A 16,583-nucleotide genomic window follows, 5' to 3' on the forward strand; every position below is an offset into this window, starting at 1 on the left:
GCATTTACAGTAAACAAAATAAGTATATAACTCTCTCAAGCACCAATGGCTTCCAAGTGTTTATATAAGGTGTGTGTCTCCTTCTGCCACACCGAAGTATTTTCACTGCTAAAATCTAGAATATAGCACATCCACACTGATGTCTCATGTCAGATTCATGGCATCACTAACAGTCATGCAGCCGTGGAAGAACGTTTTCCCAGAATAGACACACCACGGTCCAGGCAACCAATGGGAAACTCCCAACACATGGATCACTTGCGTTTGCACTCTTTGCTCAAGGCAAAGAAAATGAAATCAGTGGGCATGTCGTTACCTGTGTTAGTTGTGAACTCAAATGGCCCACTAAAGTCTCCGTATCCTGCTGCTGTCCTGGCCCGCACGTGAAACACATATGAAGTCAGAGGGTTCAAGCCTTTGATGTCAGTATTCCTGGAGGCTGTCTTCACTATGCGATAGCTGCGCTCATTTTGGTCCTAACAACAAAAGAACACAGTGGTGATCAAGTAAAAGCGCCTCTCTGCACCGTGAACTGTGAAACCCCACTTCCTTGCCAAAACTGTCACGATGAAAGAAGATGACTAACGACAACTGAATTCTCAAAATATGTCCCAAGGGCTCCTGCTGTTGGCCTTGCTCAATACCCCTAGCACTGCGTGCTGCGTGGAGCTCTGAGCAAGCCAAAAAAGGATGATGAGGCAGTAGGTATGATGCTCATATATCACTGATTATTTAAGAAATCCCACAATGAAATCCTTGGAAAATAGCCAAGCTTTCAAATAGGATCCTCTTGATGAACAAGCAACATTTTACTCACACATGCTGGCACTTTCTTTTTCTTCCTACCAGCCAGGAGCCATATAAAAAGAGTAAAATAAAATATTTTAAGAAAGAAAAGACTTAGAAAATGTCTTCCAGAAAGTCCAATCTTAAAAATTGTTCTATTTCTGGCTAGAAAATCCATCAGAGAATGTAATAATCTAGGTTCCCTGCAAATCAGACACCTTTTTCTGTGTATTAGGGAAGCACATACGTGATTATCTTTACAAAAAAAACCCATAGAAGTATGCATGTGTGTGAGAGAGAATGCACACAAGCAAGAGCAGGTAATTGTTCATTTTTGCAGAGAGCCTTCAAAGAAAATAGCTCTTTTCATAGTTCCATACTTCAGACGTTATTTGTAGGAATAGCATCTCCTTCTAACTTGGAAAGTATGAAGAACATAATTTTCTTTCCTTATTCTCCAGTAAAAGCTCTCCAGCCCACACTATCACTCTAAAGAAGCTATTGGCAAACAGATCTTACTGTTATTACTGTGTTATCATACTTTATTATTATACTTCTGTCTATGAAGTAAAGTTAATGTCTCACTTCTGCCCAACATTATTGATTCTCATTATAAATATGCTTGCTACAAAAGCTCAGTTCCTAGGTAGGAAAAAATAACTAAATCAACTCGTACCATACAGCTGGAACAGTCCATGAGTCTTATTCTTTCAAGCAACCATTCAAGTGCGTGAAATCCTTAATTGGATTTTATTAAACTGAAACTATGTGGTTTCAAATGACAGAATCCTATCTGGAAATAAACTGTAATGGAAATTAAGTAAAAAGCTCTCCCCAAACTGAAAGAAAATTCCTTGCTTGTCCATTTTTGAGCAGTACCTTTTCATAGTATTTGACTTCGTACTCCAGGATGACTCCGTTTGGCCTGTCAGGTTCCAGCCAAGCCAAAGCAACGCTGTGCCGTGTTATCTCTTTAGCCTGAATCAAAGCAATTGGGGATGGAGCTGCCAGAACAATTATTAAAACAAAAAACAAAACAAAACAAAAAGAAATAATTTAGTTTTAATGAGGAACATATTTTTTAAATATTTCACAATATGAGCACTTTCAGAATCTTTTTTCCTGTTGGGTGGGGAGATTAGAAGCATTAAGTATTTCTCCTGTTTTCTCTGACAAAATTGCATTTAATCCTCTCTAACAAAGCATGTTGTTGGATTCTGGGAAATGCCAGATAGGTGGGTTTTGAAGTAACAATACAAGTTGTCTAAACACCACACCACAATGTTCACAATGCACAGGTACAAACCTCCATAAGAGGCTAAGTTACTAAAAGATCCTGCTTTATTTTTGTCTTTTGTTAGGCACAGTGCACAGACTTGTACTTTTGTTTTGGTTCACAACGATTCTCTTCTTCCATCTCCTAAAATTAACTGATGTTACTTCATTAGCTATTTGCTTTACAAGAATTATGAATTTCCCGAAGGCCAAATCTGGCTTTCTCTAAAGCTGAGAAAGTACTGCCACTGAATTCAGTAAGACCAGAATAAAGCTGAGTACATATGAATTTGGACCCTCCCATGAAAACCAGGAAACTTGTATTTCAAGAGCTTGAGCCAATTTGTGCTTCCTAACTTGCCCTACTTACGGCTGAGCCTGTGAGCAGTCCCTGGAGGACGGGGAAGCTCAGCGCCCAAAGGCCAGATTCTGGCTTTGATAGCTCCTTCCCGGCCAGAAGGCATCAGAGATTGGTTCACTGTGTACCCAACTGGCATCATCTGACCCTGCCCCACGTGACATGATATTGATGTCATCAACAGAAAAAGCAAGATTACACTGCCAAGGGTAAGGGCTGGGCAATTTTTGGAAAAACTCTACCTAGCAACAAGCTAACCTCAAAGATTCTTTAAACTGTATCTGTGTGCAGTAATAAGGCTGCAATGAAGAAGATAATGGAAAACATCTCATTGTGCACCCTGCACTTTCAATAGAGCCCCTGTTAATGCTGAAGTTCAGGGTTTTGACTGGCTGGGGGACAATGCACTCTCTCTTTGACTGTGATAGCAGCAGATTCATGGCTACACCAGGGGAATGGGTTTTCTGAAGATTTATGAACCCGGCCCCCCCTTTCTTGCTGTTGTGTTGCTGTGTGGTCACGTCTCTAGCCAGCTGTTATCGAGCTCTTTTGATGCTGACAATGGCTGGTATAAATGGTAGAGTCTCCAGGGATAAAAGGGGACATTCATGAAATTTTTAATCTTATCTAACAAAGCTGTCCTGTATAACCAGAGATTAGAGGTCTTCCTAAATTGAATATATTTCTGCTTTTGTCCCCTGAAGCTGTAGTCATGTTGCCTCTTTTCCCCTCCTTTCCTTTCTTTTTGTCTATTTTTTTACCCTTAACTTTGGGATGATGATCCATGAAAATGTTAGAGAATAAAAAGTATCCTTGAAAACTACCAAGAAAGACAAATAAATAAAACAGTCACAATAAATGAAAGGAAAATTGAATGTTGAAAGCCTCAAACCTACTTGACCATATCAGACAGTTCTGATGGAAGTGAAAATAACCAGTAGACGCCACAGTCACAAAAGGGTGTCTCCTCTTGATGTGAAACCATCAGGGAGCTACTTCCCTGATATACTAGTTGACAGTTTGGCATCTCTGTTAGAAATGCCTCCAGAAACCTTTCTTTCTTTTCCCTTGTCTGTCTCTCACATGCAAAGGCAAATACTGGATGACAGAGGAGACTATAAACACAGCCAAGAGGGAGGATCCAGGTGTGCTCCATCAAGTTATATCTGTGGCACAACTGAGAACTGGTTTAATAACCCCACAGTTCCTCAACAGAGAAGCAGACTTCTTTTTTCTTCCCCTTTGCAGTAAGAATATTGTTCAGTGAAGAAATTAGAAATCAGATTTGTTACTCTAAAACACACATGCTTGTGCCATTACTGATAAACCAACCGGAGACAAATCTGCTTAATCAGTGCCTCATGCAGGGCAGGGCAGGCAATTCTTTTTACTGAGAATCTGTCACTTAAACTGGTCTGACCTCAAGAACTGTAGAAAGTTCACTTTCTTTCCTTTATGCTCTTTTTAACCTCCTTGGTTTCCCATTTCGTTTCTGCAAGCATTTATTTTGGAATTTAGTGAGTCTTTCACTATTGGGCTGGTAAGTGCTGTGTGAAAACACATTTCTTCTCTGTTGTAAAATCTCTGTTTGCAGCAGAAGAATATATATTAACTGATCCTTCTTGTGAAAGATGCTCAGCTTTATATAGTTTAGCAAGAGCTCTCTCATGTCTTTCAAAAAAGGACAGTTGATCTCAGGCAGTACACCACACTGGGATAAACAACCCACTCCTGGACTCCAGGACACAAAGAAGACTTGTACATCAATTCCTTTCTTACTCTTTATGATTACAATTGAAATAATAGTCCTATTTCTTGCCTTCCTGTCCTTTATATGCAAATTCATCCTACTTCACTTTAATCTCTTTTGTCCTGTATTCTGCAGATGAGTAATTTGTTTCTAGCTTTTTGTTTGTTTGTTTTCACTGTAGATTCAGCCTCTCCATGTGCTATACAGAAATTATAAGAGTGCTGAAGAATCAGAATTGCAAGAAGCTGTCCAGGAGCTCTTTGATATCTCTGCAGCATAGACCTATGACAGTCTATGCAATCTGCAACTCTGTGGACCTTGAAGAACTGGACCAAGTAACTACAGGGAGTAACAGAGTTATGCCACTCTATGGATAAAATCCTTCATTACAAATTCTCTCTTATTTCTGCAAATAGCCCTACAAATCAGGTTTGTTTCCTTGTTTTCCAAGATCCACTTGCTGACCTGAGCAGTTGAAAGACTGTGCTTCTGGAAGAATCTGTCTCCTTGGACAGATTTTACCAAAAGGGTGTAAGAATCCAGTTTGGGACAGAGGGGAAAAAAGAAAAGCATGGACAGAGGACATCATCACTGCCAGTTCAGGCAATCCAGGCAGCAGCCACAGCCTTCTGAGTTTCTGTGAAATATTTACATTCTTTGTTCTTCTCTCTTTTGCTAGTAAATTGCCTCTTAGGGATGATGTGAAGATAAATATGTAACAGGGTGTAAAACGATGCTACGATCATGAACACAATAAAAGATGGAATCTTCTCTTATATGTGCGTGGGCTAATTATGCATTCTATACACACATTCCTACACAAAACATATTGAGGACAACTTGACCAAAAAGAGTAATGAACACAATTAAGATGTTCACAATCAGATCACACGATACTTTTGGAAGAGAGTGGGAGATCATTTTTTCTTTCAATTTTTGCACTTTCCTCCTCCATGCTCCCTGATATTTGGAAAGGAACACTAAGCAAACACTTGTTTCTCAGTCATCATTGCTTAGAACAGCAAGTGTTTCTGCCACACAGGCACAGACTGTACATACCAAGCACCAAATCTACTAGAACAGCCCATTCCACAGGGAAGAATGACAAGGGTATTTTGGTGTCTAAAGAGGGGTCCCCTTGAACAAAAGCACCAAGTGTAACTTTCCTTAGTTCAAAGCTCAGCAGTTCCTCTCTCTTAAAAACCCCACTCCCTACTGATGTGAATGTTGCAATTTTCTTTTATCTACTTCCTCAATAACCTGACATTAAACACCTACTACTAGTTTTATTACTGTGGTTCTGAGCTTGTGGCCTACAGAGAGGGAAAGAGCACAGATGTACTACAAAAACTTCATCCAAATGCCATAAAGCCATATCCCAAGGCTGGTAAGTGCTGAATTGTAACAGTTTTGAGGCACTTTAAAGGATGGTAGAATCAGAGTGTCAGTTTTTCATTACTGGTTCAAATTAAGAGGGGGAGAGAAGAAAAAAAACACAACAGGAAATAAATAGATGCAATAAAGTCTCTGGCATCTAGGCATCTACGAGTGAAAACAGTCCTTTATAAAACTACAACACATGAGTACTCAGATATCAAAGATACACAATGCCCAGTGTTTTAGTGAAGATGCCTTCTTAACCACAGCAGGGTTTACTTTCCACTCCCCATGATTTGAATTTAAATGGATCATGTTTACTCAAGGGGTCTTTCACTGATTGAAAAATATACCCACAGTTTGTACATTATCTCAGCTAAATTCAAATAACATATTTAAATTTAATTACTTGAAGCTTAGGGGTTTTCATGCTTTTCTTTTTTCCCTCAATTGCACACAACAACACTTATTTGTTCTTATCAATGGCTATGCTCTTTGTCAAGCATCAAAATTAAATGCTTGAAAGCACTAATGATGTTACTGTGATTAAGGGTTTTTACCTTCCAGGGTAGATACTAAAAGCCTGTTCCATTATTAATTACTTAAAAAAAAAGAAAAAAAAGCCAAAGATTTTTGAAAACATAAAACTGAAGAAAAGTCCTCTCAGAAATCAAAACAAGACAATAAAAGATCTTCTCTTGATTGAGGGAAAAACACATTTAAAGGGACCTGGCACATTTCAGGTTTTCTCTTTGAATAGTTTTCTTGCAATATTGTGGGGTTTTACATGGGATGTTGTGAATTACACTATCAATCTTACAACAGGAAAAGGATATGCAACACCAAGAATCAAAAATGCTTTTAATAATTTCTAAAGGCAACATTATCTAGGTATCCTGGCAGTTTTATTCACTTAGGAGAGCAACTATTAGCTGCTGCACTGTCTTCAAGCAAAAGAAGCATCCAGCCCTATTCAGTTACATTTACCAGAATGAACTGAGAAAGAAGTTGTGCTCTCTCCTAAAACACTGGTGTTCAATGCTGCTTCTCCTTAGTCCCTTGGGTCTTTTATCCACTCCTCTATCTTGTACAGACAGAAATGCTCCTGTTTCTGAGTAATATCACCCATGTGCTCTGAGTATTCCTGGCAAATGGCTTTGTAAGCAAAGGAGAATGCATTTTAGTATGACTTAACTTCCAAACATATGCATAACATATGTATAAGCCACATACACAGAGAAGGATAAGCACATGAAAGGCTTTTGCACACGTGAACTGATGTGCACACGTAGACTAGGTGTCTGTGCATGTCTGAAGCACCGAGTTAGAGTATGGCACTCCCATTCTCCTCCACCAGTAGGACAGCTACGCCTTCCTCCTTGGGACCAGCCAGAGTCTGCAGGCTGGTTGTGCACTTTAAAAGCTAATCATATGCTGCCTTTATTTTGTTTTTCCAGCTTGCTCTCTGTATAAGCAGAGCAAACACTTGTACTAGTGATCACTGGGCCAGGTTAGGACTTGGCCAAGGATCTAGAGGCCTGATTGCTCAACCAAGCCACTGGAAGCCTCCCAAGACATTCCCGAGTCCTCTGTCTTCCCACCGTCTGCCGCTCCCTCCCCCAGGAATGACGACTGGCGAGGAAAACCTCCCAACTTGGAAACTGAGACACTCCAAGATTCAGGGCAGCAGTTTCAAGCTTAAGCATTTAAAGTAGAGACTTTAAATCTACACCGCTGGAGTAAAGTGCCCGAGGTTATACACCCACACTTGGAAATCCTGGCCAATGTAATGTGAAATGGTGTGACAGGTAAAGCTTGGCTTTTCTCTCAATCCCTTCAATTTAATATTTCTGAACTAAACTTTCCTTCCTTGTTACTAGAAATTATGCTGCTCAGGAAAAGCACCAGCTCAGCCACGGGATACCCTTGTAGGACATCTCCATCCCAAAATAACAGGCACAAGTGATCTTCCCTTTCTTTCCAGGCTTCGCAACCCAGTCACTGCCAAAGAGCTCCAAAGAAATCCAAGTGACAAGTTCTTAGACTTAAGAACCATCTCACATCATTGTAATGATGTGTTCATAAAGAAAGGGGATAAAAAAGGAGATTTTAGAGACTGTTAACGCAGCATCATTATGTTTTAAACATTTCCTCTGTTTTAAGGTTTTCATTTCTTGCCTCTCCCAAAAGAACCTGTGCTTCAAATCTTGCCAAACCACAAAAGCTGGCTCTGACTTGCATCAAATCAAAAGCTTGAAGGAAAACCCAGGCTGTTAGCAGCAACAAACAGTAGTAGTTGAAGACTATTAGAGTGCTGTATTTTTACCACTCTACTCCAGCTTCAGTTCTTGGAGACATGCAGTAGCTGCTGGGGATCCACAAAGAGCCTGTGTATTTTCTGGCTTGCATGTCCACTTTTAGCACAGACCACTTTGGCATACCAGAACTGCTCTAATTTAGACCAAACCAATAATGGGAGCTGAGGTCTGATCATGATTCCCTGTGGTTTACATCAGGAACTGCAATGAGACAAGGGTGACAAAGAAGACTTTGCAGACCCAGGAGACAGCTTGTTCTGGCTATTACTTTCTGAGGACCAGCTCTTGACAGTAATACATTATTTTCAGGTAGTGGCCCTCCAATTCTGAAGGCCAAATAATGATGTCAGCTAATGCAATGCAGGTCTGGAGTAATTCCAAAGATTTGAATCTAACCTGCAATCCCAAAGATTGCCTTAAACCAAAAGACTACAGAATCTACACAGCATTTAGCAAGAGATCTGTATTACAACTCAAGCATGGGGTCTGTTTAGTCTGAGAACTGCTTGTTTTATTTCTGCTAGCTTGCTAAGAAATCCTGTTGGCATGTTCTGACAAGGATAACTTAATAGTTGCCAACAGAAACATGGCAGAATACTGTGTATTTCCTGTATGTATGAGTGCCAGTTTAAAACAAACAGGAAAACAAGTCTTTCAGTTGGAAAGCAATTTATAAAAATCTGTCTGAACATTACAACCACTTTAAAAACCCAGCACTGAAACGTTTCTAAATGCTTAAACTAGAATGATTAACACAAGCAGAATGAACATACTTAGCACTGTGAATTGCTCTAAGAAACTCTAGAGCTATAAGCAATTTGTTAAGATGGGGAATTAGTCAGCAGCTGTCTGACCTGAGCAGGTTTGGAGCCGCTGGTCACAAAACAGGTCACGTTGCAGTTACTTTTCCCTCTACTTGAGGTTAGAATCTGACCCAATATAAACAACAATAAATTTTGTAGCCTAAAGAAGCCAACACTGATGCTCCACTGTATTATACTGGATTGAGAGAAGCAGAGAAAATAGACCACACAGTCCAGACAAAGAGACTGATGTAACAGTGGGCTCCTTTAGGGCCCTGACCAGTCATGCTTAGAAACAGAATCAATCCCACAACATGAATTTGGCTTGAACACTTCTGGGAAGCACATGTTGTAATCATCCATTTACTTCCCAGTCCAGCAAGCACAGACTGCCAGAAACCACTGATGCTGGGACACAGTGTATGGCACCCCAGGGTCCAGTGGCTCTGGGGAAGTCAGAATGAGAAATTAGAGACCATAACCTCTATTTACTCAAACAGATAATAATGTCGGACCCAAGGCATTCTCCAATCACTCAAAATAAGTAGTCTGGAGCAATCTGACTCACTCATCACCATCTCCTCAGGGCAATGTTACCTCACCCACATACCCTGCTGTTCCTCCCAGGAAGCCTGAGGTAGCCATCAGAGCTAATGACTCCTCAGAAGTAGTCTGTCCTTCACCTTTGTATTGCTGCACAGGAGGAGGATCTGCTGAGCTGTCTTTTCAAAATAAACTCTTCCCCTTCCAGCCTTTTTGACAAGAACATCCAAGTCACTCTCAAAAATGTATCAGATGTCCTTAGATGAGACTCCTGTCCCATTCCCTAGGCTGTTCCTCAAGGTAAGAAACCATTCAGATATTCCTCCTCCCATTTTCCCATCCTCTTCCCCACAAACAAGAGGAGTTAAGACATGTCTGCATAAACTTCATGAGTCAACAGACAAGGAGGTAGAGCTGTTCTTAAATTGTACAAGACCAACAAAATAAATTATCACTTCTTGTGTATAGCTTTTGAATCACTTACAATAGTGTACCAACAATTCATAAAACAATAGTTATGGTATAAAGGTTAATCCACTACAGGGCCAGCATGCAATTGTCAAGGCAGCCAAGGCACCACATCTCCTAATGCTGCTTTCTCCTTGGTTCTTGCACAGTTACTTTTTATTTACTTGAAACATGGATGTCTAGATGATATATATAGGTGCTAAATAACTTCCTTTATCACTTACTTCCAGCACTGAGAATATTAGATTTTGTAAAAAGGGCTGCTTAAAAGCCTTTTTGAAATCCAGAGAAATATAAGCCTCTGCTCTGTATGCCACTTAGATGCTTTGGAAACACTGAAGTATCTTCTAAACAAAATAAATACATAAATGTCATGACTCATTTTGCTAAAGCAGCATTTGCTATTTTAATAAATAAATTTGGCCACATTGTCTCATCCAGGTTTCTGAAGTGCTATGGTAAGAGTAGAGAGTTAAGACTTTGCCATTTAGGTTTCTCAGATCAATCATCCAAAGTCAGAAGAGGCAAGAGTCTTCCAGAAAGAAAAAATAATAAAATGATAAATATTTTACTTCAACTGTGATACACAGCTCCAACAGCAACTGCAGGTTGTCTCTCAAACATGCCTTTCTGAGCTTGGAGTACTGAAAAGAATCAAAACACAGGACTTGTCTGACAATAAAAATCAGAATTCCCATCTTCACACTTGAGAGTAATAAATTGTTCTGAAGTTAACAAAGTTAAGGAACTTTGCCTTTATTTACTTTAAGGTCCATCACACAGAAGAGGCTGGTGCAGAAGGTTTGCATTTATGTATTTACATTTCAGCTAAATGGTCTATAAATTATAGTTGATATTCAGAGCATTCAACTGGAACTCTAGTAAAGCACCTTCTGTACAAAGGTTAGATGGATTTGATGTGATATGATTTCTGCCTCTGGGCTGTTGAGAAACTCATGAGATTGAACCAAAGTTGGGATGCTCTGGGCTTACATTAGTACTGCTTTGTGAAGGACACCGGTCTGACAGCATTTGGAGATCCTCAGTTCTTCCAGGATGCTGCAAGACACGCTGCCATACTCCTCATCAAAGTTTCTCTTCTTCAGGGAAAAATATACTCTGTGCTTTTACAAGAGTATCACAAAGAATCAGACTGCGGCACACCTAACTCTCACACTTGGAGCTCTTCTATCATGTCCATGGAACTGAATTAAGCCCCTTCCTCGCTATCTGCAACAGGCAGATTTCTTCAGGAAACTAAAAATCAGAAATAGACATGAGAGAGAAAATAGTATTTTGCACACAGTGTTGCTGCAAAAAAGTGAAGAGAAAGGGAGAGAGGAGGAGAGGAGGGAGAAAGAGAGGCGGGAGAAAGAAAGGAGGGAGAAAGAGAGAAAGAGGGAAAGAGAGAAAGAAGAAAGAGAGAGAGAGAGAGAGAGAGGAAGAGAGGAAAGAGAGGAAAGAGAGGAAAGAGAGGAAAGAGAGGAAAGAGAGGAAAGAGAGGAAAGAGAGAGAGAAAGTCAAGTCTTAGGCTTCCTGAAAGACATAAATCTCAATATTAAAATCTTAGTTCATGATGTCAGTATCTGATGACATCATACATGGCACATAATTAAACTTATAAAGGGGTTTCATTATTTTGGTTTTATGCCGGATACCGAAAACTAGTGCATTATTCATTTAAAAATTGTGTCAATTAGAAAAACCCCAAATGGAATAAGCAATTAAATATTAAGGTGGCTGCCTCAGCGGAAAACAGTCAGAAAGATAATTGGTAAAGTTTCCTGTACAATGCAAGTGCCATTACGAAGTCTGAACAATTTCAATCCTAAAAAGATAAACAAATAAAAAAATATTAAAATTCAACGTTGTGAGGTTATGAAGATTTTGAATTGTACAAACGAATCAACCATGTTAATTTCCTGGAGGACTACTGAGCTAGAGTCTGGGCAAATAAAAGCCCATGAAAGCAATAACCCCAAATTAGCTCACAAGTTGCATAGATGGGTCTGCATTATGAGTCCAGACAGAAGGACACAGAGAGTCCACTCTGAGTCCCGATGAAAAGATCTCTGCAGCAGGTCTCTCTTCCCCTCCAAGGCCTCAAAGGGTACTGACTGGGTAGAATGGACCACAAGGAAAAACAATCTTCAATCAAAATCTGCAATTCAAAACTCAATTCTTCTTCCAAGGGCACACAAAGGACTTTTCAAGGTTATGTCTCTTCTCCCTGTAAGGTTCATGGTTTTGTTTTTAGTTCACTCTTGTCATAAACAGGTCCAAAAATTTTATTATCTTCTCATTTGATCCAGATGAAGCTGGTAACTCCCATTTAAGGACCAGTCAGACTGACAATAAGCAATGAAACTCCTGTGCTGCAGAGCCCCTCTAACCTGTGAACTTGGCAGCTTGTTGGTGTAACAAAACCAAACGTTCTCTTGTTAAAGAAAAATGCCACGTCTGCAAGTGGTGTTAAAGAAGTCTTCTTCTGAAAAGGGCTGAAAAACTCCCAGAAAGGCACCGCTGGGTCTGCACATCATGTCTGAAGTACAATGGAGAGCCCACAAATCTCTGCAGCTCCTGCGAGGCTCCCCTTGGCCACCCTGTCTCATTGTGCCTGGAGAGCTTCAAAACCACAGGATTTAACATTCAGCCACTTACCTATTCCAGTCACCTTCTGTCTTATTTATGTGCACGCACAGTATCCTGACAAACTAGGAGGGAGGCTGCAGCCATTCCATCTGCATTCCCCTTTATGCTAAGAAAGATACATTGAGGCTGATTCAGAAGACAGATTTAAGCAACGCAGTATGTTATTGAGACAAGCACAACCTCCCAGGGAGCCGTTGTAGCAGGTTGTCTTGAGATCATGCCTTTATTTGTTTGCTAAAATAAATAGACACCATGCAAAACTCAATTCATATATGAGACATCTCTTCCAGCCCGCTATAACTTCCTATTTTGCTTAGCCAAAGCTGTCTTATTCTATTATTTATTGGTGGGACCATTTCATAGAAAACTTCAAAAAATAAAAAGCTAATTAAAAATTTCAGTGCTTTCCTTTTTAGTAATCTATGGAACTGAAAGACATTTATATCCAAAGCACATCACAGTTTAAGGGGGTTTCTGTCTGTAATAATACATGGATATTTTCAATGGATTTTAATTCAGACAAAACCAAAAAGAGATTTTATGGAACAGAAGTAGTATTTAATAAAAAAAATCTGAATCAGTCAATCGTCTTTTTAAGGCGAGGTGATAGAATTTAATAGCAGGGATAAAAATCCTAATGAATTCTGCAGGAACCATTCAGAAGGCAGAGACAAAAGTTATCATTTCCTTTTAAATTAACAGTAGGATTTTTTTCCATAAGGGCTGTCTTGAAATACAAATGACCAGAGGAACAAAATGAAAAAGGCTGAGCTTCTTACATCTCTCTAGACTATACTTTAAAAAAAAATAAATCCAAAACCACAATCAACTTTTGTTATTATCAGCTTACAAATCACAACTTTCAGAGACCCTGAATCTGTTCTCGGAGTGCACTACTAAGTTCTGGGACTCTGGTTCTTGAATTTAGTAATGAAGGCAGATTACCTTAATCTAAGGAGACGCCATGAAATCTTTGAAGTAGATGCAGATAGAGGCTATGCATTTGGTTGCTTTGTTTGGGAGGGGAAGCCCACTGGAGCCCTGCCATAATAATAAAGCGCTCCCCGCACACCAGTTCACACGTGGGGCTAAATCTGAAGTGACATTTCTCAATGAAAGGAGCAGTATTCACTCGTGTGCTCAGCATTTTGATGTCCGCCAAAATCTGGCAAACGTGATTATAGAGATGCATCAGGCATGCCACAGCTCTATTTAGTGCTCACGCTTTAACCCAATGCTGTGCACAAAATAAATAAAAAACCAACAGGTTGCCTTGAGATGACATTCTGGGAGTATGATTTCATGCATATGGATGGACTCAACATAGGTTTTGCAACTCCTCACGCAAAGACAGAATATCTGAACCAAAAGGAGCTGCTTTATCCACCCCTATGGGGTCAGTTCAGCATCCTGCCCTCCAAACTATGAGCCAGTGCAGAAACTTTAGGCTTCAGAGACTAGTGATGTTTATTTGTGCTGCTCTGCATGGCATTTTAATTAGTAACTGTGCGGATTTAAAACCTTTGAATGGACACACAGGGGCAGTTGTGGAGCCCGCCTTTTGTGCTTCCACTCTCTCAAAAAAATCCTGTTTGAGGACATCAGCAGGGGGTTAATGGAAGCTTTGATAAAGTTCTCCGAAGCCTTTTATTGTTGCTCAACTACAGACCGGACTCTGCTGTCTCTCTGGCTGCTTTCCAATTAATGTAGTCAGCTGCAAAAACAACTAGAAAATTTAGAAGCCCATCTAAACATTTGTTAGCCACAAACATTCTTCGGCAAAATCTCCTTCCACATGAAAATATTTCCTTTCCCATTGTTCAAGGGAAGTGCTAAGACCGGACAGCAAGCTTCACAAATGTGAAACCTCTGTGCACTGCCAGTGAAAGGAAAGGTGCAGTTAAATAGCCCAGAGCAAAGGAAAGCTGCAGAACCGTTATCACCACCTCTGTCAGTTTTGTAAATATTCATCTGCACCAACATCACCAGAATTCCATCTGATCTGATGCCTCCTAAAAGTAAATTTGTATAATTTAAACATGGTCAATGCTCGCTACCCCGTCCTGAAATTAAATGCCCTTTTCCCCATGAGGATATGTAACTAACCTCCATTTTCCATACCAAACCGTGAGACCACTTGAAAAATGTGACCAAACTTTTATTTAAATGCTGCAATTACTTCTCGGCTCTGACAGGCAACTTGTCTAAGCTGTTCGCTGAACCCTGAAGCTGGTTATTTACTAAGGATCTTTAGAAAGCACTTTTTTTTTTCCTTCCAACCAAGACTAGTATCCCCCACCTTGAATACCAATTCATGGAAATGGGTGGTGCAGAGAGCTTTGCCAGCAAGCAAGCAGTTGTTATTTTAATTATTATTTCTTTGTGGAAAGCTGTAGTTACCTTAAAATAATAATTTAATCTCTGTCAACAATAGTTTTCCCGGTTTTGTTTTTAAGACGGGAGCACGTATGCTTATAACTACGCATTTATTACAGACCGACAGCTACAGCCTGTGCAAGAACAGAGTTGTTAATAAGAAACTCCCACTTGCATCTGCCAGCTTGGAGAAGCTCCTTACTCAGACACATTATCTTACACACATAATTAAATGTGCAGTAGAAATCTGAAGTGGTCAACATGTGACATCTCTGGAGCTCTGAGAAATCTCACACTCAATGCTGAAACTTGCCCATTCAAAAGTATTCCTAACCATTTACTTTCAAGCAATTCCCATTTTTCCTGTGCTGGGATCACTTATCTTCTTTTTGGATCTCCCACCACGTTTATATTTGAAAGGTCTGTGGTTTCCCAAAATACATTATTTGGTTTGCTCACAGTAACTCCCTTCAATGTAAATCTTCAGACAGCAAAAGCCTAAACACAGCTCCCTCAGAGAGAGGAAGGGAGAGCAGACCAAGGCCAGTCACCGCCCTGCACAACCTGGCAGGTCACCTCACTGATTACAGCAGGTGAAACTCTACAACAGCTGACAACTTGTCCCAACCTTTCTGCTTGAAAATGTGTGTACTACAAGGGGGGCAGAGGGGGATTGCTGCTTCCATCTAGCAGATAAACGTGAAGCCTTAGAAACAACATGGGTTTAGATTCAAAATGAGAAAGTTGCATACAATTAGCCTGGAATTCTGCAAGATGCTGCAACAAATCACCCGGAGTGTCACGCTCATGGATCACTCCTTTTTCAAGACCCTGCTTACTAGTTTTGGATCTCTTTCCCTATTGAATTCATGCGTGACACAGCTCCATGTGAGGAACAAGGAGACTGCTGATCCATCATCCTGAGTCCAAACACCTTTTAAACCAAAATGAAAACATCCCTCTGCAATTCCCCTTTTCCATTACTCTGACATTTTGCAGAAAAAAGAATGCAGCAGCTGGAAGTATCACACACATCCCATGCTCTGGACATCTGGCATGTATCCAGCTGTTTGCCAAGAGATTATTTTCTATCAGGCTTGCAGGGAACTGGGTGGCCTGGGTGCTGTGACTGTTTATACACACCCAGCTACAAGCACAAGTTTCTTCCCGGGTTTGTGTGTCTGTAAAAGGACTCCTGGAACAGGCTATTTGTACCCTTTGGCTGCAGGGAACAAGTAACTGGAAAGGGTGGGACCATGTTGTTAGCAAGTACTTTGAAAAAAATATTTGAGCCCTGGATGTCTGGGAGGACTCAAGCCAGGTACTGCTGTGCCCAGCATCCCAGGGGCCACCAACCCCTCAGTTCAGCCAGACACATAAACTCAGTCACTTTCACAGCTTCCAGGTTGGGCCATCCAACTTGCTATAAACCTCAACACTTCCCAACTGGTTCAAACAGTTGACCTGTCCCATCACCTTAATCCTGCTCTCCACAGCACTTGAAACCTCACCAGCACTGCCCTGTCCTCACACACCCAAAGGAGCCAGAGGGGAACTGGACTAGAAAACCCACCAGCCATGAAAGAGGAGCTGACCTGCATGAGTCTCCCAGTATCCTCAGCAGGCACAAGGGAAGGGTGATGTCAGAACACAAAATGACTTATTTTGCCAGCTTACATTTGTTTAGAGGATCTGTGAAACCAGCACAACTGTCTGGTGAATCCCACCTTCAAGTTCTCAGAGCTCCATCTCTGGCTATTTGGAGATGACATCTTCCTTGGGGTTTCATAGCCCTTGAGAATTACGTTTCAATGCAGCAATAAACAGCTTGTCACCAGGATTGTATTCAAAAAAAGCAAAATTTTTGTAAGAGCTGA

General features: G+C 40.5%; 1 protein-coding gene across 1 annotated transcript in view; it reads right to left on the bottom strand.

The window, feature by feature from the left end:
- The window catches only part of EPHA4 (EPH receptor A4), a 105,286-nt gene that overhangs the window by 25,000 nt on the left and 63,703 nt on the right, over positions 1 to 16,583 (bottom strand). The window contains exons 6-7 of the mRNA XM_062005363.1: positions 1,666 to 1,790; positions 317 to 476 (exon numbers count right to left, since the gene is read on the bottom strand). Coding sequence (XP_061861347.1) covers positions 317 to 476; positions 1,666 to 1,790 — 285 coding nt within the window. The remainder of the gene's footprint in view (positions 1 to 316; positions 477 to 1,665; positions 1,791 to 16,583) is intronic.

This window comes from Colius striatus, chromosome 12 (genome assembly GCF_028858725.1).
Source record: "Colius striatus isolate bColStr4 chromosome 12, bColStr4.1.hap1, whole genome shotgun sequence".
Lineage (NCBI taxonomy): Eukaryota > Metazoa > Chordata > Aves > Coliiformes > Coliidae > Colius > Colius striatus.